Genomic DNA, 26,662 nt, shown 5'->3' with positions numbered 1-26,662 from the left:
GTTGGTCCTTTGCCCAAAAGCAAAGAGTGGTAACCAGTTTCTCTTAACCATCATGTGCGCTGCCACTTGTTTCCCTGAGGCCATTTCATTGAGGAAAATCATGTCTCCTAGTATTTAAGGCACTGGTGAAATCATTTTCAACATTTGGATGTTACCCTTTGCCCCTCTAGTGCCTACCACCCAGGGTCTCAAGGTGCTGTGGAGAGATTTTATCCGACTTTGAAGTCTAACTTACTGCTTTGAGTTTGAGAAAGACTGGGAGGAAGGGGTCTTGTGCTGTTTTCAGCGTGGGAGGCTGTTCAGGAGTCTCTCAGGTTTTAGTCCGAATGAGCTTGTTTGGACGTGTCAGAAATCCTTTTGAGCTTGTTGAGCGAGAGGTTGTTGCAGGGTGACACATTAAACACACAAACAAATCGATACAGATTTTGCCAATGAGAATCTGCGGAAGGCGTAAATATAAATGAAAAGTTTGGTACGCTCGAAAGGCCCAAAGCTGCACTTTCGACGTGGGTGACCAAGTCCTGGTTTTGTTGCCTGTTCTGGGGTCACCTTTGCATGCTTGCTTTTCAGGCCCTTTCCCCATAGTGGAAAATTTGTAATATGGAATACGTCATTGCCACACCGAAGCAGAGGGTGAAAAAACACGACTATGTCATGTCAACATGTTAAAACCAGTGGAGGCTGATGACCAGGGGAGGACAGCTCATACTAATGGAAGAAATGGAATGGTATTAAACACATCAAAGATGTGGTGTCCATGTGCTTCATACCACTCAATTGACTCCATTTTGTTCTCTCCTCAGAAGCCTTCACTGGTTCAAACCATATTTCACCTACTACGATTGGGCGGAGAAGTCTGTGGAAACTGGTAGGGATGTTCTGCCTGTGTCCACTGCTGTCACCGTTAACTATAGTCTTCCTCAAGAGCACGAGAAAAGCCCAATACACTTTGGTACGGCTGCGTAACTCTGAGATTCTAGAAAACCTTGATGTTTTTTTGGCACACTTGTCTCTGGGAGGGGGGAAAGGCGGCATTGTTGCACTGCTTTTAGAATTGATTTATGTTGTGATATTGAAGTTGTTTTCTGTTATTTGTGAGCCAACTTGTTCAACAAAAATATGGAATATATTTGTGGTCTTACAGGCTTTGGTTACAGGCTTTGGGTATTCTATGTATATTTCAAGGTTGGACCTTAGCACGTTGGGCGCACCGATTTGGTGCCACCTCGTTAGCCAGTAATTGTTACACCTGTGCTGGCTTGTCATCTTGTTAGTCAGAAGGTGTTTCAACTATGCCGGCACGTGATATTTAAGAGCGTCTGGCCCAGTGCTGCAGTTGCCCTGAGCGATATTGGGGGGTTAACGTCTTTTAGTTGTCTCTCCCTATTTTGATTTCTAATCAACAATCCTTTGTCTGATCTTCCCTGTCGTTTTGGGCGCTCAGGTTGGGTGTCTTTTAGGGCCCAATGAGTGTCTTTCAGAACCCCTCCGAGAACCCCACCTGTTTCATTTCAGTTAGACTTTGTTGGTATTTTTGATTTCTTGTTTGAGAACGTAATTATGGGCAAGGGGTTGCCTAGCAGTGTACGTGCCCAATCCACCAGGGGTCTGGCAAGGTCTTGGGCGTTGTTTAAATGGTTGACTGTAGGAGATATTTGTGCTGCAGGGAGTTGGGCATCACCATACACGAGTTTGGCGTCGCCACACTCTTTTAGGTGCATGATTATATTTCCTCATGGTGTATTGTACTGTATTTGGCTGACGGTTAGGGAATGGAACGTAATGACTATAACTACTGTTCTCTGAAGGGGGGAAACGAGGTACAACACCTGTTATTAATTTGAAGGAATGAACAAGCCTCACGCTTATCATCTGGAAGGCGGGACTTCCAGCTAGGCACAGATTTCATTGGACTTGTCAGGTGTGATTGTAAATCCTTCAACTGAAGTTGTAAGATTGAGACTCCACATAGTGTGTTGTACCTTGTTTCCCTCCTTCAGGGAACAGTAGTCATAGTCATACATTTATGATTTGCAACTCAACAACCTGTTTAAATCATATTTACTCTACCTGCCGGCAGACCATGGCACGTGACAGGGGTTCACAGTGGAAAAGAAGGGGAGAAACAGAAAAAAAGGACATACAGTGCCTTCAGAAAGTATTCACACCCCTTTACTTTTTCCACATATTGTGTTACTGCGTGAATTCAAAAGTTTCACTGGCCTGCACCCAATACCGCATATCAAAGTGGAATTATCTTTTTAGAAATGTTTACAAATTTGCTTAACAAGTCACAAGTTGCATGGACAATAATAGTGTTTTAACATACTATCTCTGTACCCCACACATACAATTATCTGTATGGTCCCTCACTCAAGCAGTGAATTTCAAACAGATTCAACCACAAAGATCAGGGAGGTTTTCCAATGCCCTGCAAAGAAGGGGAGCCTCGTTAAAGTTTTGACTTAAATCGTTTTGAAAATCTAAATTGCTCAAATTTCTAAAAATATGTTTTCACTTTGTCGTTATGGGTATTGTGTGTAGAAAAATAATAAATTATACATTTAGGTTGTAACACAACATGTGGAATAAGTTGAGGGGTGTGAATATTTTCCAAAGGGACTTTCTTTATTCAAAAGAAAGGGCAAGAGTTGCTGAAAAAAATAGCTTACGGTCTCGGTTTTACACATTTTCTTATGTTTTTCAAAGAGTAACTAGTTGCATCATAGATGCACTCAATTCCATAAGGTTCATTTAAATGCTGAGTCACGTTTCAAAGCTTTCTATTAGCCAAACTCCATTGAAGTTCTAGGTCCCTACAGAACCCCTATAACTTCATTTTAGGCCAGAGGTCAACTCACACTTTGTTTGTATCTCCCAGGCAACCATTTTCACCAGCCTCAACAAAGATTGTAGTTTTCCCCAGTTTTTTCCGCAGTCCTTAAATTAAAATGAAGTGGTCATTGATTTCGAATCACCAAATGATATGAGGATGAGGCTCCATGAAAACTAGTGTGGTGAGGGAGGAAAGGAAAGTCTGGGATTCTTTACACCAGAGATCGCATGCCATGTCTCGCAATGCAACAGTGCTGACAAATGAGCAGGCCAACACAATGTGATTGAGTGAGCTCGCTAATGTGGAGAAGAGAGCTTAGTGGCCATTAGACTTTATCAAGCCCGGTGTGTGTGTGTGTGTGTGAACTATTGTGTTTGTTTGAGAAATATTGTGTATGTCTGAGATGGCTGCTTGCCTTCCTAATGGTACACAGATGAGTGTTTTGTTATAGGAGAGGGAGAGCTGTAGAGGAACTGATGGGTGCCATGTGTGAGTGAGGAGGACTAGGAAGTTACTAAATGGAGCAGTACACCTTCTGTATCTGTATGACACGCATGCTCTAGACGTGTGTGTGTGTCGGTCTCTCTGCCTATGTCAATGGTTTGTGTCTGCAAGCATTAAATACAAAAATATGGTGTGTGTATTGAGATATGTGTGTGTTTTTGTGTGTATGCCTGCAGTACAGTGTGTTTGTGGCCAGACTGGGGTCAAGGCTGCCAGACTTCATGAGAGCAGGCTGGTGAGTGACTGAGTGGAGACGTGGAAAAACGCTCTGCTGCTCAGCCCCAGCACCCTGCTTATGAGTGCCTGGCATGGTAACAGGAGAGAGGGATCGTAGTGCCTGCTCTGCCAAACCAGACCTCATAGCCACAGTTTGCCTGCCACTTACTACATCTCACTCACTCTCACTCCCCCCCCACCCCCATTTCAATGTCAAATTATGTCATTTGATATCCTTCATGTTCCAGTGTAAGATGTTTTATATTCATAAACCATGTTTGAGTTAGCTCTGCCACAAAGCAAATAAATTAATAATATAATAGTGGGTGACATTGTCCTGTTCATTAACTCGTTAATTCATTTTTTTTGGACAGTTTAGAAAAGTGTTTCATTTGCTGTCCCTTGTGCAATAATGCACTTTGCAAAATTGGGTTCAATTCAGTGCTCTGGTTGAATGGCACGTGGAGTGACCACACGCCACCTCTGTCTATACTGTGTCTGCCCATAAACGTGTGTGTCAGTATGTGTGAGCAAGTTTGTCACTTGTTAGTAGTGCTGGAGTACATATTGGGTGTAGTAGTAGTAGTAGTAGTAGTAGTAGATTCACTCCTCTCTTTATGGATTTTGTGTTTGAGTGTAACTACCTCTGTTTTATGCACATACTAATGGAGTCTGACTTAAGTTTACAGAGTTACTCTCACTCTCTCTGCATATACATACAGTACACTGAGTGTACAAAACATTGATGCACCCCATTTGCCCTCAGAACAGACTCAATTCTTCAGGGCATGGACTCTACAGGTGTCAAAAGCGTTCCATAGAGATTCTGGCCCATGTTGACTCCAATGCTTCCCACAGCTTTGTCGAGTTAGCTGTCCTTTGGGTAGTGCACCATTCTTGAAGCACGGGTAACTGTTGAGCATGACAAACCCAGCAGCGTTGCAGTTCTTGACATTCAACCTGGTGCACCTGACACCTACTACCATACCCCGTTCAAAAGGCACTTCAATCTTTTGTCTTGCCCTTTCACACGATGAATGGCACACATACAGTGCATTCCAAAAGTATTCAGACCCCTTGACTTATCTACATCTTATTTTAAAATTGATTAAATACATTTAAAAAATCCCCTATAGATACACTACCACATAATTACAAAGCAAAAACAGGTATTTAGAAATGTTTTGCAATTGTATTCAGACAATTTGCTATGAGACTCAAAATTGAGCTTAAAGTGCATCCTGTTTCCGTTGATGATCCGTTTCAACAAGTTGATTGAAGTGCACCTGTGGTAAATTCAATTGATGGAACATTTTATTTTACCTTTATTTAACTAGGCAAGTCAGTTAAGAACAAATTCTTATTTACAATGATGGCCTAGGAACAGTAGGTTAACTACCTTGTTCAGGGGCAGAACGACCAGATTTTTACCTTGTCAGCTTGTTGATTCGATCTAGCAACCTTTCGGTTACTGGCCCAATGCTCTAACCACTAGGCTACCTGCCGCCCGACATGATTTGGAAAGGCACACATCTGTCTATATAAGGTCCCACAGTTGACCGTGTATAAACCAAGCCACGAGGTCGAAGGAATTGTCCCGAGGCATAGTTCTGGGGATGGGTACCGAAACATTACTGCAGAGTAGAAGGTCCCCAAGTACCCACTGGCCTCCATTCTTAAATGGAACAAGTTTGGAACCACCAAGACTCTTCCTGGAGCTGGCAGCCTGGGAAAACTAAGCATTCTCGTGGGAGAATGGCCTTGATCAGGGAGGTGAACAAAGACCCGATGGTCACTCTGACAGAGCTCTAGAGTTTCCCAAGAACCATCTCTGCAGCACTCCACCAATCAGGCCAGATGGAAGCAACTCCTCAGTAAAAGGCACATGACAGCCCGCTTGGCATTTGCCAAAAGGCATCTAAAGGACTCTGACCTGATGAAACCAAGATTGAACTATTTGGCCTGAATGCCAAGCGTCACGTCTGACGGAAACTTGGCACCATCCTTACGGTGAAGCATGGTGGTGGCAGCATCATACTGTAGGATGTTTTTCAGCGGCAGGGACTGGGAGACCAGTCAGGATCGAGGGGAAAGATGAACGGAGCAAAGTACAGAGATCCTTGATGTTAACCTGCTCCGGAGCGCTCAGGACCTCAGACTAGGTTGAAGGTTCACCTTCCAAATAGGACAACGACCCTAAGCACACAGCCAAGACAACGCAGGAGTGGCTTTGGGACAAGTCTCTGAATGTCCTTGAACCCGATCGAACATCTTTGGAGTGGGGTTGCACATTTTGGGGGAATATTCAGAGGTGGAAACATTCCGTGGAAATATATGGGAATTAATTAATATACCATTTACATGTTTTTTACGTTTTATTTATATATATTACTGCAGCGTACACTGCTCAAAAAAATAAAGGGAACACTAAAATAACACATCCTAGATCTGAATGAATGACATATTCTTATTAAATACTTTTTTCTTTACATAGTTGAATGTGCTCACAACAGAATCACACAAATTATCAATGGAAATCAAATGTATCAACCCATGGAGGTCTGAATTTGGAGTCACACTCAAAATTAAAGTGGAAAACCACACTACAGGCTGATCCAACGTTGATGTAATGTCCTTAAAACAAGTCAAAATGAGGCTCAGTAGTGTGTGTGTGGCCTCCACGTGCCTGTATGACCTCCCTACAATGCCTGGGCATGCTCCTGATGAGGTGGCGGATGGACTCCTGAGGACCTGGACGAAAGCATCCGCCGACGCCTGGACAGTCTGTACCACCCTCATGGGGTCTGTTTCTGACCGTTTGAGCAGACACATGCACATTTGTGGCCTGCTGGAGGTCATTTTGCAGGGCTCTGGCAGTGCTCCTCCTGCTCCTGTTACTGTAATTTAATTATGCCAATGTGTTTTCATTAATTGAAAACCCTGAATCTATTTTATGAGAATTTGTAAGATTCTTGTTTGCATAAAATAGACGGAGACCAGCCATTTCAATAATAGGTAACAATTTATTCTCGGAGCGCGCTCCCATGTTACCACGAGCAACAGTTTATATACAATAACATGACGTCATTTCATTGCTTAACAGAATCCCCTCTCGACCGGGACAAAGTGAGGTTAATAGTTCATTCTAACTTACTAACACACTCACAGGTCACACTACATAACTAAATTAACTTTTGATCCCCCCAACATTATCGATCACCACTTAGCTGACAGGTCTAATTAACAGAACCTAGGAATGCACTCACTTCCTTATCTAAAACACCCCAGAGCTCAGTTTCGTCGGTTCAACCATAATGTAGTTAACCTATCTATTTACTTAATCCACAACCCATTCGTTTCTTCCTAGTTGGAATGGTGTTCATTAACTTTAATTACTCCTTGTCCGTGTCACACAATCCTTTCTTATGAACTCATATTGTTAATCAGATATGATAAAACAGAGTATAAGTTTACTTAGTTACAGTTCTATTTGAAATGTGGATATTATTTTATTCATTTATTCATAATAATTCTAACGTCCTCCTCGCACAAAGGCAGAGGTATCGGTCCTGCTGCTGGGTTGTTGCCCTCCTACGGCCGCCTCCACGTCTCCTGATGTACTTGCCTGTCTCCTGGTAGCGCCTCCATGCTCTGGACACTACGCTGACAGACACAGCAAACCTTCTTGCCACAGCAAACCTTCTTGCCACAGCTCGCATTGATGTGCCATCCTGGATGAGCTGCACTACCTGAGCCACTTGTGTGGGTTGCAGACTCTGTCTCATGCTACCACTAGAGTGAAAGCACCGCCAGCATTCAAAAGTGACCAAAACATCAGCCAGGAAGCATAGGAACTGAGTGGTCTTTGGTCACCACCTGCAGAACCACTCCTTTATTGGGGGTGTCTTGCTAATTGCCTATAATTTCCACCTGTTGTCTATTCTATTTGCACAACAGCATGTGACATTTATTGTCAATCAGTGTTGCTTCCTAAGTGGACAGTTTGATTTCACAGAAGTGTGATTGACTTGGACTTACATTGTGTTGAAGTGTTCCCTTTTATTTTTTTGAGGTGTGTGTGTTTGTATATGTATGTATATCATAATTTGCAAATAAATTCTTAAAAAATCCTCTACAGTGTGATTTTTCTGGATTTTTTCCCCCTCATTTTGTCTCCCATAGTTGAAGTGTACCTATGATAAATTACAGGCCTCATCTTAAGTGTGAGAACTTGCACAATTGGTGGCTGACTAAATACTTTTTTTGCCTCACTTTGTGTGTGTGTGTATATGTATATGTATGTATGTATGTATGTGTATATGTGTGTGTGTATATGTGTATATATATATATATATGTGTATATGTATATATGTATGTATATGTGTGTGTATGTGTATGTATATATATGTATGTATGTGTGTATATATGTGTGTGTGTGTGTGTGTGTGTGTGTGTATATATATATATATATATATATGTGTATGTATGTGTGTATGTATGTGTGTGTGTATATGTATGTGTGTATATATATTTATTTATTTATTTTAGACAAACATTAACGTTTGACCTTTATCATAAGTAGACATAATTGCAAATGATTAAATCCTTCCAATGGAAAAAAAACAAACAATTTAGTTACAAAAATTTTAATTAAATTAGTTGACTTCATGAGATGATTTCACTGAACAACAAAAGGGAATATTGAATGATCCATTGCATCTCCCAAAAACATTTTAAACATCTGTAAAATGATTGTCTCGAAACTAAAGCTTTGTTTGTTCCTCTCAGGCTTCCATGACATCTCCCTGGTCCTCCTCAATGTCCACCTCTTGAACATCAGACTCGGAGGCCTCATTTTCACTGTCACTTCCCAACCTTGTTGAGGACGGCTCGTTGTCAGGCTCAAAAAGCGTCAAATTTTTCAGAATGGCAACCAATTTTTGAACCCTTGTATTGGTCAGCCTGTTGTGTGTTCCCAAACAAGGACCAGTTGTGCTCTGAGGCGGGTGAGGTTGGTGGGATTTGAAGGATGACGGAGGCAACAGGGTCTCAGATCCTCAAAGTCCCTTCCACCTGGTGGCTGATGAGATATGTTGGCATGACTGCCTTATTGAATCTCTATCCCAAATCCCTTGCTTCGCCAGACTGCCAAGAACCTTGCCCTCATCCAGGCCAAGGTGGCGAGACACTGTAGTGATGATTCCATAGGCCTTGTTGATCTCTGCACCAGACAGGATGCTCTTTCCAGCATACCTGGGGTCCAACAAGTACGCTGCGGAATGTATGGGCTTCAGGCACAAGTCTTCAGGTTTTTTGATGCATTTCAGAATTGCAGTTTCCTCTGCTTGGAGCAACAGTGAAGTGGGCAGGGCAGTACAGATTTTTTCTCTTACATCTGCTAGCAGAGTTTGAACATCAGACAGGATGCCATTGTCTCCCACAATCTGTGCAATGGCTACTGCTATAGGTTTAAGGCTGCTTACCACTCTGTGTCCCAAAATTCATCATCTAGGAGGATCCTCTTGATGGGGCTGTCTATATCGGCAGACTGTGATATGGCCATTTCTTGGAGAGACTCCTTCCCCTCCACGAGACAGTCAAACATGACAACACCACCCCCAACAGGTGTTGCTGGGCAGCTTCAATGTGGTGCTCTTATTCTTCTCACTTTGCTTGGTGAGGTATATTGCTGCTATAACTTGATAAACCTTCACATACCTAACCATATATTTTGCACTCTTGTTGAGTGTATCCATTGTTTTCAATGCTATGATGTCCTTGAGGAGCAGATTCAATGCATGAGCAGCACAGCCAATGGGTGTGATGTGAGGGTAGGACTCCTCCACTTTAGACCAAGTGGCCTTCATGTTCGTAGCATTGTCTGCCACCAGTGCAAATACCTTCTGTGGTCCAAGGTCATTGATGACTGCCTTCAGCTCATCTGCAAGGTAGAGACCAGTGTATGTGCTCTTGTAGAATTCTGGTTGAGGGATAGAGATGATTTAGTTCATTATACTTTGGCCACGAACATTCGACCACCATCCTAGATGTTTGCAATACAGTCTGTGATTTGCTTGACCTTCACTTGAACTCTGTTGAACTCTGCATCCAGAAAATGAGTAGATGAAGCATGTCTGGTTGGAAGCGTGTATTCTGGGCGAAGAACATTCAGAAATCTCTTACACATTGCCTGTGAACATCAGAGGTGAACCAGTTGCATATACAGCTCCAGCAAGACATTCATCAGCATTTATCTGACTATGTTCCTCCATTGAGTCAAAAGAACTTCTGATTCCAGGAGGACCATGAGATTTTGCTATCGATAAGGTGTCTGATTCATCATTTCCACCTCGAATAGAAGTAGAGGGCCTTTTGTCAGAGGTTGCTTGTTGTGAGTGCTGAGGGAACTTTATGCACTTGGCCAGATGATTCTGCATCTTTGTTGCATTCTTCACATATGATTTGGCCCAGTATTTGCAAATGAACACAGCTTTTCTTTCTACATTGGCTGCAGTGAAATGTCTCCGCACATCAGATAGTGCCTGTGGTATGTTCCTATAAAGATTAGAAAAGAATTGTACAAAAAAAAATTATATATATATATATATATATATATATATACACTTTTTTTTGTACAATTCTTTTTTAATCTAATCTTTATATATATATATATATCAAAACTTACCAGAAAGCATGTAGTCCTTGGCTCAGGCAGTTTAGTAGTGTGGTCTCAATAGCATCTCATTAGTGTGCAAGATCTTGAGAATCAGCTGTACATGTGATGGAAGAATGCACTGGTTTGCAATTCCATTGAATTGGGGATAGTTTGTGTATCGCACAAAAAAGGTTCACTGTTATAAGCTAACTTTTTTGGATTAATTTAAGCAACAACCGGGCTTAACTTCCCATGGAAAATGTCAGCCCTTTGCAAACCCTACTCTGGAGAGACCTGAAAAAAGCTGTTCAGCGATCCTCCCCATCGAACCTGACAGAGCTTGAGTGGATCTGCAGAGGGGAATGGAAGAAACTCCCGAAATACTGGTGTGCTAGCTTTTAGCGTCATAACCAAGACGACTAGAAGCTGTAATTGCTGCCAAAGGTGCTTCAACAAAGTACTGAGTAACATGCTGAACAGACCAGACAAGTCACGTGTGTGAGCGTCACAAAATGCATTTAGATATCAATGTTATTCAATTATTGCACCCACACTTCTCGCACGCGCCAACGAGCGTCTGCGATGCCAAGGGCTAAAATAGAACTCCTTTTTATTTCTGACACAGATCGCACTGAAAGTCCTGCCTCTCCCATCTCCTCATTGGTTTATAGAAGCAGGTACCCACGTGCCATCTCACGCGTTTGGTGTAGGGGGACAAAATACATTTATGCACGATAGCACACGCGCGTAACCGGTTTGAGTTCCGTTTAATATTTCCTTTTTTTTTATGTTATACAATTTGCTAACATTTCGTAACTTGTTTGCTTTGTCATTATGGAGTATTGTGTGTAGATTGGGGGGATATTTAATCCATTTTAGGATAAGACGAACGTAACAATGTAGGAAAAGTCAAGGTTTCTGACTTTATGAATGCACTGTATAAGATCAGGATTGTTTTTTTTTTTTTTACATGTATTTATACCTCATATTTTAATACTGTATACTTAATTTTTTAAACCGCTACCAGGGACCTTCAGATGAGTTTTGTGATGCTTGTGTGTGCCCTAGGCCAAAAGGGAGAACACCTTTTGTGTTTGTGAGAGTCTTTCCACAGAGTGGTCATAGTTTGTAGGCCAAACCTTCGGACGCTACAGACATTTCCACAAGAAGACAAGAAGTCTCATGGTCTGAGAAACACCGCTGTAGATCTGCAACCTTTCACCATAGGTATGGAAGGGCAATATCGGCGGATGTGGTAGCGCTCTGTAGCGGTTATGGTATGAAGGTTTGGCTTGGAGAGGTTTTTTCACCTGGTCAGACAACTGTTGTTGTGCACAACAGTTGTGAAGTCCACAAGCGAAGAGAAAAGATGAGTGTGCGTAGATGCGAGAAGGAGTTAAACAACTAGCAAAGTGATGATGCTTTTTGTTTGCGTCTGCTATGAAAGTGAACTGTGTGCGCGGGTGATCAGGGTTGCATTCCGCCAATTCAAAACGTTTCTTAAACTGAAGCAAGCAGAACTGAAAGGGGATGGACCTACCTGAATTTGCCCATTAGAAACTCTTGTTTTGGACTAATGATTATACCCTAGATCAGCTAGATGCAGGAAACAGTGTACATGGTGGTATTGAATGTGTCAACTTGGTTACTGGGTGAATGGAATATGAATGACAGTCATCCAATATGCTGTAATACTAAGGCCATGCTCATTTAAAAAAAAAAAAAATCTTAATCTGCACCGACCGCCGCTGGTATGATCCTCAAGACAAATGTTTCCTCTTGTGAAAACACGGTCTTCCTCTCTGGCATACTGAATTTACTCTCCATTTGATATATTACATCTACATAAGCACAGGAATGGGAGTGTTACACCACAAGAGACAGTTACTGGGAAAATGTATGGTTTTCATTTGAAACTCGTGGCCTATAGAGATTAAGTGACCCTCATAACTAACTGTTTATTTTTCTCCCTTTTCTTTCTCTTGGCGCTGGCTGCTCGTCCCTCCTCTACAGTTCAGGAGATTTCTCTGTGACTCACCACTTGAGGTACGTACCCCCTGCCCTCCTGTTGACTCTACATACTTCTACATTTCCAAAGTGTATAAATTACTCCCAATGCCTGATTCACAATACTGAGATGTACTGGCCTGTTTACGCATCCACTATAGTTGCTGGAACCGTGCTAGACTGGACAATGTGAAAAGAAAATATCTGAGTTAGCAAAGTACAGTTTTGAAAAAGAATGTGCAAATATTGTACAAATTGTATTGGTCACATACACATGGTTAGCAGATATTATTGCAAGTGTAGCGAAATGCTTAAGTATCTAACAGGTAATATCAAACAATTCCACAACAAAATTCAATACATACAATCTAGGAAAAGAATGGGATAAGAATATAGAAATATAAAATATATGGATGAGCAGTGAGAGAGCGGCTAAGATGCAATAGATAGTGTAGTATCTAAGATTTCTTTGTCTTGTCTCGTCCCATGTATCTTTTTATACATTTATTTTTATTTGCATTCTTTTTAATATTTTTCCTGAACCTCACCTTCAAAATACTCTCCTGCAACTCGCCTCACCCAATGTGGTGTGGGTCTGTTTTTTCTGAAGTATTTCTATTTTCCTCCGAACTGGAATACCTCAACTGAAGCTAGATAGCTAACTAGCTACCAGCTATCAGTCAGCTAACCTTTAGCTCGGAAAGCTCTCGCCTATTTTTCCCTCCGTATCCCCGGATTCCTCCCGCAAACTCTGAACCCTTTCATCTGGATCATGGCAGCTAGCTAACCGCAACCTGGGTTGACTACTCCTGGCTAACGTTTTCGTCCCGGAGCAAGCACCAACTAGCCTGGGGCTATCCCAAGCTAGACCCATCTCCCGACTAGGGCTCCTGGGCTACTCCTGAAGCCCACTCCTCGGCTACAATATCCGGACCCCTTCTACTGCCGTTACTGGGCACAGAACCCTGCTCATCCTTCACGACTGGAATACCGACAATCTGCCCAAGGATCCCAAAAGGGCCCATCAGGTGCGACGTCCCCTGAAGGCCCATTCTGCGGCCTGCTAGCTATCTATAGCATATTGGACTGTTAGCTGATCCACCGGCCAGTTTCTTGGACCACTATACCAATTTTGCCAATTGGACTTGGACCCATCTGCTACTTGGAACCCTACTAATTCCACGACTGGTCTATCAATGTCAGACTTTTCCCCATCGCGAAGTCCCTCTAAGGACCTTATGCTAGCTTGCATTGGCTGACAGCGCATCATCTGCTGCTGAACGACAGCGCATCATCTGCTGCTGAATGACAGCGCTGCAGCATTTAGGTTGCGGAGTGATCTTCAAGATAACTGCAGAAAAAGATCTGGTAAACCGCGAAGCACATGCATCTCCCTCCGACACGCTCAGCTGCCAAACTGACACGGCTGCTAATCAGAGAGCGCTGTTGCAGTTGGCGGCGCACAATACTTTGGAGTGGCCATCATCATTTGTTGTCCTTAAGCCATTTTGCCACAACTTTGGAAGTATGCTTGGGGTCATTGTCCATTTGGAAGACCCATTTGCGACCAAGCGTCAGCTTCCTGACTGATGTCTTGAGATGTTGCTTCAATATATCCACATAATTTTCCTTCCTCATGAAGCCATCTATTTTGTGAAGTCCACCAGTCCCTCCTGCAGCAAAGCACCCTGACAACATGATGCCTCCACCCCCGTGCTTCACGGTGTAGATGGTGTTCTTCGGCTTGCAAGCCTCCCCCTTTCTCCTCCAAACATATTGATGGTCATCATGGCCAGTTATATTTTTGTTTCATCAGACTAGAGGACATTTCTCCAAAAAGTACCATCTTTGTCCTCATGTGCAGTTGCAAACCGTAGTCTGGCTTTTTTTTTAATAGCGGTTTTAACCACATTAGGTGTCAGAGCCTCGTATTAGAGGACCTGTTCTTCATAAATCCTACTTGGTATGATATCCTACTTGTTTGATATTAGGTAGGCCTTCTCTAAGCGTATGGCAAAGGTCTTAGTAAGAATCTTACAATCCACATTGAGGAGGCTGATGGCTCTAACGTTCCCAGGTTCTGTCATATCTCTATCCTTTTCAGGGATCAACGACATCAAAACCTCATTAAAGGTGTACGGAAGGGAGGAATTTTTAAATGGTACAATGTCAATATACTTTTTATAATATTCTACAGGAAGGTCATCCAGACCAGGTGACTTCCCTACTTTCATAGATAGAATGGTGGCTCTAACCTCTTCTGTTACAGAACAGTCTAGGTCCTCAAATCAAATTTTATTTGTCACATACACATGGTTAGCAGATGTTAATGCGAGTGTAGCGAAATGCTTGTGCTTCTAGTTCCGACAATGCAGTAATAACCAACAAGTAATCTAACTAACAATTCCAAAACTACTGTCTTATTTATACACACAAGTGTAAGGGGATAAAGAATATGTACATAAAGATATATAATGAGTGATGGTAGAGAGCAGCATAGGCAAGATACAGTAGATGGTCTCGAGTACAGTATATACATATGAGATGAGTATGTAAACAAAGTGGCATAGTTAGTGGCTAGTGATACATGTATTACATAAAGATGCGGTAGATGATATAGAGGACAGTATATACGTATACATATGAGATGAATAATGTAGGGTATGTAAACATTATATTAGGTAGCATTGTTTAAAGTGGCTAGTGATATATTTTACATTTTCCATCAATTCCCATTATTAAAGTGGCTGGAGTTGAGTCAGTGTGTTGGCAGCAGCCACTCAATGTTAGTGGTTGCTGTTTAACAGTCTGAAGGCCTTGAGATAGAAGCTGTTTTTCAGTCTCTCAGTCCCAGTTTTGATGCACCTGTACTGACCTCGCCTTCTGGATGATAGCGGGGTGAACAGGCAGTGGCTCGGGTGGTTGTTGTCCTTGATGATCTTTATGGCCTTCCTGTAACATCGGGTGGTGTAGGTGTCCTGGAGGGCAGGTAGTTTGCCCCCGGTGATGCGTTGTGCAGACCTCACTACCCTCTGGAGAGCCTTACGGTTGTGGGCGGAGCAGTTGCCGTACCAGGCGGTGATACAGCCCGCCAGGATGCTCTCGATTGTGCATCTGTAGAGGTTTGTGAGTGGTTTTGGTGACAAGCCGAATTTCTTCAGCCTCCTGCTGCGCCTTCTTCACGATGCTGTCTGTGTGGGTGGACCAATTCAGTTTGTCTGTGATGTGTATGCCGAGGAACTTAAAACTTACTACCCTCTCCACTACTGTTCCATCGATGTGGATAGGGGGGGGTGTTCCCTCTGCTGTTTCCTGAAGTCCAAAATCATCTCCTTAGTTTTGTTGACTTTGAGTGTGAGGTCATTTTCCTGACGCCACACTCCGAGGGCCCTCACCTCCTCCCTGTAGGCCGTCTCGTCGTTTTTGGTAATCAAGCCTACCACTGTTGTGTCGTCAGCAAACTTGATTATTGAGTTGGAGGCAAGCGTGGCCATGCAGTCGTGGGTGAACAGGGAGTACAGGAGAGGGCTCAGAACGCACCCTTGTGGAGATGTTGTTGCCTACCCTCACCACCTGGGGGCGGCCCGTCAGGAAGTCCAGTACCCAGTTGCACAGGGCGGGGTCGAGACCCAGGGTCTCGAGCTTGATGACGAGCTTGGAGGGTACTATGGTGTTAAATGCCGAGCTGTAGTCTATGAACAGCATTCTCACATAGGTATTCCTCTTGTCCAGATGGGTTAGGGCAGTGTGGTTGAGATTGCATCATCTGTGGACCTATTTGGGCGGTAAGCAAATTGGAGTGGGTCTAGGGTGTCAGGTAGGGTGGAGGTGATATGGTCCTTGACTAGTCTCTCAAAGCACTTCATGATGACGGAAGTGAGTGCTACGGGGCGGTAGTCGTTTAGCTCAGTTACCTTAGCTTTCTTGGGAACAGGAACAATGGTGGCCCTCTTGAAGCATGTGGGAACAGCAGACTGGTATAGGGATTGATTGAATATGTCCGTAAACACACCAGCCAGCTGGTCTGCGCATGCTCTGAGGGCGCGGCTGGGGATGCCGTCTGGGCCTGCAGCCTTGCGAGGGTTAACACGTTTAAATGTTTTACTCACCTCAGCTGCAGTGAAGAAGAGTCCGCATGTTTTCGTTGCAGGCCGTGTCAGTGGCACTGTATTGTCCTCAAAGCGGGCAAAAAAGTTATTTAGTCTGCCTGGGAGCAAGACATCCTGGTCCGTGACGGGGCTGGATTTCTTTTTGTAATCCGTGATTGACTGTAGACCCTGCCACATACCTCTTGTGTCTGAGCCATTGAATTGAGATTTTACTTTGTCTCTATACTGACGCTTAGCTTGTTTGATTGCCTTGCGGAGGGAATAACTGCACTGTTTGTATTCGGTCATGTTTCCGGTCACCTTGCCCTGATTAAAAGCAGTGGTTCGCGCTTTGTTTCACACGAATGCTGCCATCAATCCACGGTTTCTGGTTTGGGAATGTTTTAATCGTTGCTATTGGAACGACATCTTCAACGCACGTTCTAATGAACTCGCACACCGAATCAGCGTATTCGTCAATGTTGTTGTCTGACGCAATACGAAACATATCCCAGTCCACGTGATGGGAGCAGTCTTTGAGTGTGGAATCAGATTGGTCGGACCAGCGTTGGACAGACCTTAGCGTGGGAGCTTCTTGTTTTAGTTTCTGCCTGTAGGCAGGGATCAACAAAATGGAGTCGTGGTCAGCTTTTTCGAAAGGAGGGCGGGGCAGGGCCTTATATTCGTCGCGGAAGTTAGAATAGCAATGATCCAAGGTTTTGCCAGACCTGGTTGCGCAATCGATATGCTGATACAATTTAGGGAGTCTTGTTTTCAGATTAGCCTTGTTAAAATCCCCAGCTACAGTGAATGCAGCCTCAGGATGTATGGATTCCAGTTTGCAAAGAGTCAAATAAAGTTTGTTCAGAGCCATCGATGTGTCTGCTTGGGGGGGAATATATACGGCTGTGATTATAACTGAAGAGAATTCCCTTGGTAGATAATGCGGTCGACACTTGATTGTGAGGAATTCTAAACAGAACAGAAGGATTTGAGTTCCTGTATGTTTTTGTGATCACACCATGTCTCGTTAGCCATAAGGCATACGCCCCTGCCCCTCTTCTTACCAGAAAGATGTTTGTTTCTGTCGGCGCGATGCGTGGAGAAACCAGCTGGCTGCACCGACTCCTCCGATAGCGTCTCTCCAGTGAGCCATGTTTCCGTGAAGCAAAGAATGTTAGTCTCTGATGTCCCTCTGGAATGCTACCCTTGCTTGGATTTCATCAACCTTGTTGTCAAGAGACTGGACATTGGCGAGAAGTATACTAGGTAGTGGTGCACGATGCCCCCGTCTCCGGAGTCCGGCCTTGAAGACCGCCTCGTTTCCTTCTTTTACGAAATCGTTTTTTTGGGTCGCCGGCTGGGATCCATTCCGTTGTCCTGAGTGAAAGGCAGAACACAGGAAACGCTTTGCGAGAGTCATATTCTTGGTCGTACTGATGGTGAGTTGACGCTGCTCTTATATTCAGTAGTTCTTCTCGACTGTATGTAATGAAACCTAAGATGACCTGGGGTACTAATGTAAGAAATAACACGTAAAAAACAAAAAACTGCATAGTTTCCTAGGATTGCGAAGCGAGGGGCCATCTGTCGGCGCCGGAAGTAATTTAATCCTCTACCTAGCTATCTGATAATCTAGGTAATTCTATAACAAGCAAAAAAGTATGGGGCCCGCTGAACATTAGGCTGCATAGAAATCTTCATAAAAATGCTGAAACACAGTTTCTCTTTGGATAAGGTCACCATTTTATCACCCTTCTTAATTGCTGGGATTACATTAGAAGGGTTCTGCATTTTTTTTGTGTTGCTCGTAGCCTGCCTGTATTCTAACCTCCCCCATTAAAACGTGTTCTAATCCTAAACAGTGCATATTCTGCCTTTTTTGTTATACATTTCATGCAACTGAAATTTCTGTTTGTAGGCAGTTTGAAATGTGCTATCTGTGAAAAAAAGGATCTAAGATCATCTGCTACTGATTTGACTCAATATCTCATCTTGTAATGGCATGGTGTTTAGTCTAAATCTACCCTTCCTCAGATATTCAGAGTTTATATCAACATGTAACTACTGTAGCATGATCTGTGTGGGCCATGGGCCAAATCTTGCAAGCAATCACATTATTAACCATGAAATTAGATATCAAGAAGAAATCTGTTCTCTAGTGTGTCTTATGACAGTGGGAGAAAGAAAATATATATTTGTCATTAGGATGGATTAATCTCTCAACCAGCTTCACCTGTATCTCCATGACATATGCTAGCAGATGATATAGGCCTGGCAGACATACAGGTGAAACTGGTTGAGAGAATGCCAAGTGTGCAAAGCTGTCAAGGCAAATGATGGTTACTTTGAAGAATCTCAAATATAAACGTTTGTTTGTTTTTTTACACTATTTTTGGTTATGTGATTCCATATGTGTTATTTCATAGTTTTCTTTTTTTATTTTCATGACGGTGTTCATCCATAATCGTCAGTTACACGATTATACAATTACCGTGCCAAGCCTGATAGCTAAACAGCTCTGAGGACTGGTACTGTGTGTCTGCCCAGATTGCTCTTCTCTTCCCCAAACCAGACCATGAGCAGCACCCTAATGAATATCAATGCACTTCACTAACCTCCTCCACTTTGGCCATGGAGCCTTCTGAAAAGTCATGGAGCACTCAGGCAGGAATTCAATCAAACCTGCCATAGCAATGTTTATGCAGTGTCGTTGTTTATAGAAACCGCACACAGACTTCTTATTCTGAAAAGTGAAAGCATACCTGTGAGGGGAGTCTACCTGGTAGTTGTAGCTAAGTTTTTCATCTCAGATTTTATTTGACCATAGGGAACAGTTGCTCCTACTCCAATACTGCAATGTGCATTTGTTTGAGTTAAGAAATGACACTTTTACTCCCCTGCACTAGACCAGAGGGGAAGAGCGTGGAGAAGGGGGAAGTAAAGGAGGAGTTTGGGGGCCCATCAGAGAGATTTGGGCCCCTTTTGAGGCCTCAGAGGCAGTTTACTGTTTAGCGGTGGAGAATGTTTACGTTGTTGTCATTGTGGCAAGGACACAGCCATTAGGCAGACCTGGGAGGTGACGCGCAGGTTAGAGTGAGACAAGATCTACCTCTTACACGTGTCTGCTGCATAAACACACACAAGTGCACACATACATACCCGTGCGTAAACGCACACGCATATGAGTGCACACACACACCGAAAGTAAATAGACACTCAACCATTCACTGACAGACACGGCCATGCTCAGAGGGGGTAAGAAAAATCACTCTTGCACACATATGGAGACCCACTCTCTCACTTCTGACTAAATTCTAAGTGAACCTAGGCTCTGACAAAGACTCCAGTGTTTGCTGCCAGAGCCTGTACCAAGAAATTTACAGGCTGCATGCCTTCCACTGACGGGCATTTTCCCCAGCCCCAGACAGACTGCCACAGCTCAGGGGCCCCACCCAGCCTCCAGATGTGGTGCCCACTAGGTTGCCCCAGAGGTATATTACCAGTTTTGTGTTTTTAAAAGTTTTAGAACACCTACTCATTCAAGGTTTTTCATAATTTGTACTATTTTCTACATTGTAGAATAATAGTGAAGACATCAAAACTATGAAATAACACATATGGAATCATGTAGTAACCAAACGTTTCAATCAAATCAAAATATATTTGAGATTCTTCAAATAGCCACTCTTTGCCTTGACAGCTTTGCACACTTTTGGCATTCTCTCAACCAGCTTCACCTGGAATGCTTTTCCAACAGTCTTGAAGGAGTTCCCACATATGCTGAGCACTTGTTAGCTGCTTTTCCTTAACTCTGCGGTCTGCCTCATCCCAAACCATCTCAATTTGGGTTGAGGTCGGGGGATTGTGGAGGCCAAGTCATATGATGCTGCACGCCATCACTTTCCTTTTTGGTAAAATAGTGCTTACACAGCCTCGAGGTGTGTTGGATCAGTGTCCTGGTGAAAGACATATGATAGTCCCACTAAGCCATTACCCAGAAGAGATGGTGTATCGCTGCAGAATGCTGTGGTAGCAATGCTGGTGATGTGTGCCTTTGAATTCTAAATAAATCACAGATCGTGTCGCCAGCAAAGCACCCCCACGCCATAACACCTTCTCCTCCATGCTTCACGGTGGGAAATACACATGAAGAGATCATCTGTTCACCCATGGTATTTGCGACCGCACTTGAAGAAACTTTCAAAGTTCTTGAAATTTTCCGTATTGACTGACCTTCATATCTTAAAGTAATGATGGACTGTCGTTTCTCTTTGCTTATTTGAGCTGTTCTTGCCATAATATAGACTTGGTCTTTTACTAAACAAGGCTATCTTCTGTATACCACTCCCACCTTGTCACAACACAACAGAATGGCTCAAATGCATTAAGGAAGTAAATTCCACAAATTCCAGGTGACTACCTCATGAAGCTGGTTGAGAAAATGCCAAGAGTGTGGAAAGCTGTCATCCAGGCATATTCTGCAATGTAGAAAATAGAAAACATAAAGAAAAACCCTTGAATGAGGAGTCGTTCTAAACCTTTTGACTGGTAGCGTAGCTAATACAGCCACCAACCAGACACCCCCCCCCCCCCCAACCCATTCCACCTCCACTCTCCCAGCTTAAAACTCCCCAGTTTACCCCCGGCCTCCCTCTCACTCACTCCCAACTGCTGAAAGTCTGCCCCATGCTAGTCCTCCTCTAGTCTTCTCTCCTCTAGTCTGCTCACCACACACAAATACGTCACCCCCTAGCCCACATAGTGAACGGATACCCCTGTCCCGTCTCCAATGCTCTGTTGTGTCACCCAGGTAATCAGCTAGTGTTTGGTAACACAGCAGCCCGGCGCTGGAGCAAATGTGCCTTTCTTTTTACGGTAAGCTTCACTTTACACAGCTCCGCCAAGGGGGTACAAGAGGAATGTGGAGCCCAGGACCGGTGGAGGTCTTCTGGGAAAGATTGCTGTGAGTTTGCAGGGGTAGTGGAGGTCCAATTATAGGTTTTGGGAGGTGGGGGGGTTCATATTTAGACAGGTTTTAATTGTGTCAAGGTGGTTGTTGCTGGTCAGTGGCCAAGCAGCATTCTGGGGGTTTTCACACTGTTGGATTAACAACGGCAGCTCTCTCTCTGTTTTGTGATAACAAGCGGCGTCTGCCCCGGGCCCAGATGGGCCGTGGGGAAGGATCCTGTTTCAACCGTTCTTTCACACATGCACATACACCAGTCCACCTCAGGCTTAATATGCCCCCTAGCCCCACTAGTAGCTGTCTAAAGTATGTGTGATGTAAAGCAGTTAAGCCAGTTGATTTGAAAAACCCAGCATGCAATCTGTTGGGTACTAAACAGGAGTTGTATTGCACACACACATCCAAGAGTAAGCGTGGCCACATTCCACACTCTGCCCGGCAAGATGGATTTCATACAGGGTCTTTTATTAAAAGGCGTCTCCCATGTGTTTCGGTGGCTAGCACACACAGCTCTACCTACGCCCCCCAGCCTGATCCCCCTCCACATTTGGGAGCTATTAGCAGGCTGAGTGCGGGCTACTGTACACCCCTGTACATTTATTTATTTAATTGAACATTTCTTTTGACATGGAGCCCTGTATGAAACAATACACAGCAAAATACGATATACACATCAAACTTCACATTCATATAGACCAATATACACATCAAAACACAATCAATCATAAAAAACACATTCTCCTTGAGTGAGAAGGTCCCCTTAACAGCTGTCTGAAATGCCCTGGACATTTGCACAAGAAGGCCTTATAAACAAAAAGAGAGCAGTGTATTGATCTACGAGACTTGAGAGGACCTGCCTACTTTCTGATACAGAATGCATTGATGTGTAATGAACCTATCGTCCAATGGTTTAAATAGAGTGGCATCTGCATTCATATAGACTATCGCCATAGTCTAAAGCCGGAATGAATGTCGACTAAATTATTTGTTTTCTGCTATTTAACGAAAGGCATTCCTGTTTTTAGGAAGCCCATTTTTATTCTTACCCTCTTAACTAACTCATCAGTATGCTTTTTGAAAGAGCTTTTTCCATCAATCCAGATACCCAGATATTTATAAGCAGGGACACGATAAATGTGGGCACCATCCAATGTACATATGCGTAAATCATCAGGTATATTTTTAAGCGTTTTGGAAAGTAACATGTACTTAGTTTTACCTGCATTAAGTACCAATTTCAGTTTCAAAGCAACAAATGCTTTCTGTAAACTACACGTGTGGGGCCTGGGCTCTAATGAAAAGATAAATGTGTGTATGTGTGAAACATGCCATTGCGATAACAAACAGGGGATTCACATGATTCAGTGACTAGGTCAATTCCATTTTTCAAGTTCGTATTTATGTGTTTGTACCATTGTGATCTATAACCTCTCTCTCTCTCTCAGATGGAGACGCCTCCGGATGGACCAGCGGCGGGCTACGGTTCCTTCCACCAACAGTACTGGCTGGATGACCGCATCGTGGCAGTGGGAGTAGTGGACATCCTGCCCACCTGCGTGTCCTCTGTCTACCTGTACTACCACCCCGACTTCGCCTCTCTGTCGCTGGGCTCCTACTCTGCACTCAGGTCAGTAGGACTGGAGGGGCTAAGGATCGAGCTTCGCATTTGGCAGTGTTTCCATTGCTCCTTTCTTTTTTCTTTTCTTTCTGCCTGATTTGTGTCTCCTCTCCTTGTCTTTGTTTCTCTGTTATAGACTTGCACTCTCTCTCTCTCGCTCTGCTCTCTTTCTCTCACTCTTTCCAGAGTTGAATAAAATGTATGAACTGGAAAAAGAACTAGGCTTCTTTATATTTAAAAGTTTCAATTCGCTAGTGAGAAAAGTCTGTATATCCTTGTCCCGCTAGAATGAATGATATGCATCTTCTATTGATAGAACAGGTGCCTGTCAGTCACAAAGCGAGCGGCGAGAGGGTAACACTGCTCTCTGTCCTGCCTCTCGGTACCTGTGTTGTTTTTGTGCGCTGTGGTTGGCTGCAGTAAAATGTATTTTCAGAGTAGGGAGAACATGATGCTTCTTCATTGTTTTCTGTGAGTGAATTAACACATGTAATGTAAGTGGTAACGATGAGTTGAAGTCTACTTAATTATGGTTTTGTGGCATATGTATTTTCTTTGAGAAACGCTGAAGACCTTTATAGCTAGCTACGGAGTCTGGGTTCATAGGCTATTTCATGTTTTTGGTTGACGACCGAACCGCTTGTGTAAAAGGTGTCCAACTGACTGTCAATCTCTTATATCCCTTTGCTTTCATAAATTATACAACGTTTCACTGAGTGTACAAAACATAAGGAATACCTGCTATTTCCATGACCTCGACTGACCAGGTGAAAGCTATGATCCCTTATTGATGTCACCTGGTAATGTCACTTCAATCAGTGTAGATTTTGAGGAGACATGTTAAAGAAGGTTTTTTTTAAGCCTTGAGACAATTGAGACATGGATTGTGTATGTGTTCCATTCTGTGGGTGAATGGACAAGACAAAACATTTAAGTGCCTTTGAACGGGGTATGGTTGTTCCCGCAATTCATATTCCTGCAATTCTATATTGTTTACAGGAAATCCAGGTTTACTTGACAGAAAACAACTTTTTTCTTAGTTTGTGTTGCCACAATAAATGAAATTCAAAGAGTAGACTAGTTTTTCTGATTAGATTACTCATCTACCGCCTTCCCTCAAAGTCCCACCCACAATGAATGATTGAGAGGTCTGAAACTCTACCAACTTTGTACCAAACATCCTGCCCCCTCCCCTGACCATCTCACCCACAGTTATTGACTGACAGGCCAAACTGTTAAATGGATAGTTCACCCAAGTTACACATTGGTTTCCTTACCCTGAAGTGTCCACAGTAGCATAGCCAATAAAATACATAATTTGAAGAACAAACATCATTCTAGAAATTCGTATCTTGCAGTAAAACTGTAAATATGACTTAAATGTTAAAGGTTATCTTACTTAGAAATTAGTCCTGATCTTATAGCACTAGACCAGGGATCATCAACTAGATTCAGCCACGGGCCGCTTTTTGTTGTTGTAGTACAGAGGTGCACAATTGGCGGACCTCGTGTCCAGGTACGGACCGAGTGAAGGTCCTATCTGGACCTCGACATATTTCTCATAAATAATTTTTAAGTTAAATACTGATGAAGCAACTGTTTTTTTCAATGTACACATACTGTACTGGCTCAGCACAGCTGGGAAGGTCCCAGAGAGCATTCCATACTACTGTGTGTTGTCCAATCACATGCGTTATTTATATCACTGCACGAAACTCAGCCAAAAGCGAATGTTTACAACGCATGTTAGGAGACTGATGTTGTCAGAGACAGCGAGAGGAGAAATTATAGTATGGCGTGTGCAAAAGTCAGGACAGTTGATACAGAAAATCAAGCTTTCAAAGAGGAGTGGACAGACAAATATGCCTTTATCCTTCCCGCAGTGAGTGTCAAACCACTCTGCCTGATTATGTTCAGAGACCGTGGCTCTAATAAAAAGTGCCAACATGAAGAGCGCCACTACAAAACAAAGCACATCTTTTGAGCAAACATATCCACAGCAGTCTGAGGTGAGGTCACGCAAAATATACAAACTCAAAGCCCAGTATGATCAGTCCACCAGTGTCCTCTCCCATGCATTCACTGCCCAACAACGTGCAAACGAATGTTCACTAAAAATAGCTTGGATTTTGGGTCAACACCAAAAGCCATTTACTGACGGGGATGGAGTGCATGAATGCTATTGCTGAAACTTTACTTGACGATAAACAAAAAGACGAGCTGTGAAAAGATCAAGCAAATCCCAATGTCACATAACACAACTGCAAGAAAGAGTGAAATACTAACAGAGGATGTATTAACACCGTGGGATGAAGCTATTCGGAGTGCACCCTGCATAGCACTAGCTGTTGATGAATCTACTGATGTGAGTGATAATGCCCCGCTTCTGGTGTATGTTAGATTTTACCACACAGTGAAGACCTGTCAGGTGTAACACCACTTCGAGACACATGCAAGAGGAAAGGACATATACATGGCCATAGAGGAGATGCTGAGAGAGGGGGATAGATCTAAAACAAGTGGTCTCTAGAGAGAGAGGAGCTGTGGCAGGACAACCCTGAACTCACAGCTTACCACTGCATCATTCATCAGTCTGTCCCGTGCGCCAATCTGTCAGAAGAGTATGCTGAAGTGTGAATATAATGATGAAACTTATCAACTTCCTCAGGGCATCCTCATCTCATCAACATTGCCTGCTGACAGAATTCCTGAAAGAAGTTGAGGCAAAAATCAAATGACCTATTGCTGCACAACAATGTAAGATGGCTCACTAAAGGCAGGGTGTTGGAACGCTTTTGGTCCATTCGAAAGGAAATAACAGCTTTCCTAGTACAGCTCAAGAGTCAGAAGGCGACACAGTTTTCACATTTTTTGCAAGACGAGAGCAAAATGGATTTGTTACTTTTTTGGTAGACATCGCACCTTAATGATCTCACCGTGAAATAACAGGGCAATTCAGTTTGTGATTTGATGACATCTATCCGCTCGTTCCAGAGGAAACTGGAAATTTTCATGGAATATCTTCAAGGAAACTGTGCACACTTCCCAAAAGTGCAGGAACAGATTCAGGGTGAGAGAGATGTTTCTCCTCATGTGGACTTCATAGATAGATAAGCTGATTGGAAACTTGAGAAATCGATTTGACAGCTTCAGGCTTGGACAGCAGCTCCTTCTAATTGAGAATCCGTTCCTCATCACAGATGTCAGAGGATTTTCAAAAGGAGATGACACAGACCTTCAAGTGGGCACATGGTGGATCTCTACAGATGATACTGATTGATCTGCGAGCAAATGTTGCACCAAGAGAGCACTTTCAACTAACTGACCATGATGCTTTCTGGCTGCAGGCTGTGTCTGAGACTGTTTTCCCTGGTCTAACCAAAGTAGCACTACACAACCTTGACCATGCGTGGCTCCACATACAGTTGTGAATCTTCTTTCTCCACTATGAACATCATTAAAAATAAGTACCGTTCTAGACTCAACAATGAGCACCTACATATGTGTATGAGAATGGCACGGACTCCTTTCCAGCCAAGGTTCAAATTAATGGCTGGGCAAGCAAAATACAACTTCTCGCGCTAAAGAAGAGAGATGGAGAAGTGAAGTGGGAGAGAGTAGGACAGATAAATATGAAATTGTCATTTCTTATTTGTTCAAAAATCAAAGCACTTTTTTCAGAAACAGGCACTTGTTATTTTTTTGAAGATGCAGTCTTGTTTTGCTTGAAATGAGAACATTTGTAATTGGCCTACTTTTATTTATGATT

General features: G+C 43.2%; 1 protein-coding gene across 4 annotated transcripts in view; it reads left to right on the top strand.

Annotated features, from left to right (window-relative positions):
• The window catches only part of LOC135510773 (arginyl-tRNA--protein transferase 1), a 174,009-nt gene that overhangs the window by 61,354 nt on the left and 85,993 nt on the right, over positions 1-26,662 (top strand). For all 4 annotated transcript variants that reach the window (XM_064931982.1, XM_064931981.1, XM_064931980.1 and 1 more), the window contains 2 exons: positions 12,225-12,257; positions 22,721-22,902. In XM_064931982.1, coding sequence (XP_064788054.1) covers positions 12,225-12,257; positions 22,721-22,902 — 215 coding nt within the window. The remainder of the gene's footprint in view (positions 1-12,224; positions 12,258-22,720; positions 22,903-26,662) is intronic.

The sequence above is a fragment of the Oncorhynchus masou genome, chromosome 23 (assembly GCF_036934945.1).
Source record: "Oncorhynchus masou masou isolate Uvic2021 chromosome 23, UVic_Omas_1.1, whole genome shotgun sequence".
Taxonomy (NCBI): domain Eukaryota; kingdom Metazoa; phylum Chordata; class Actinopteri; order Salmoniformes; family Salmonidae; genus Oncorhynchus; species Oncorhynchus masou.
Note: the sequence above shows the minus strand (reverse complement) of the source record. Positions and strands in the feature narration are given on the sequence as shown.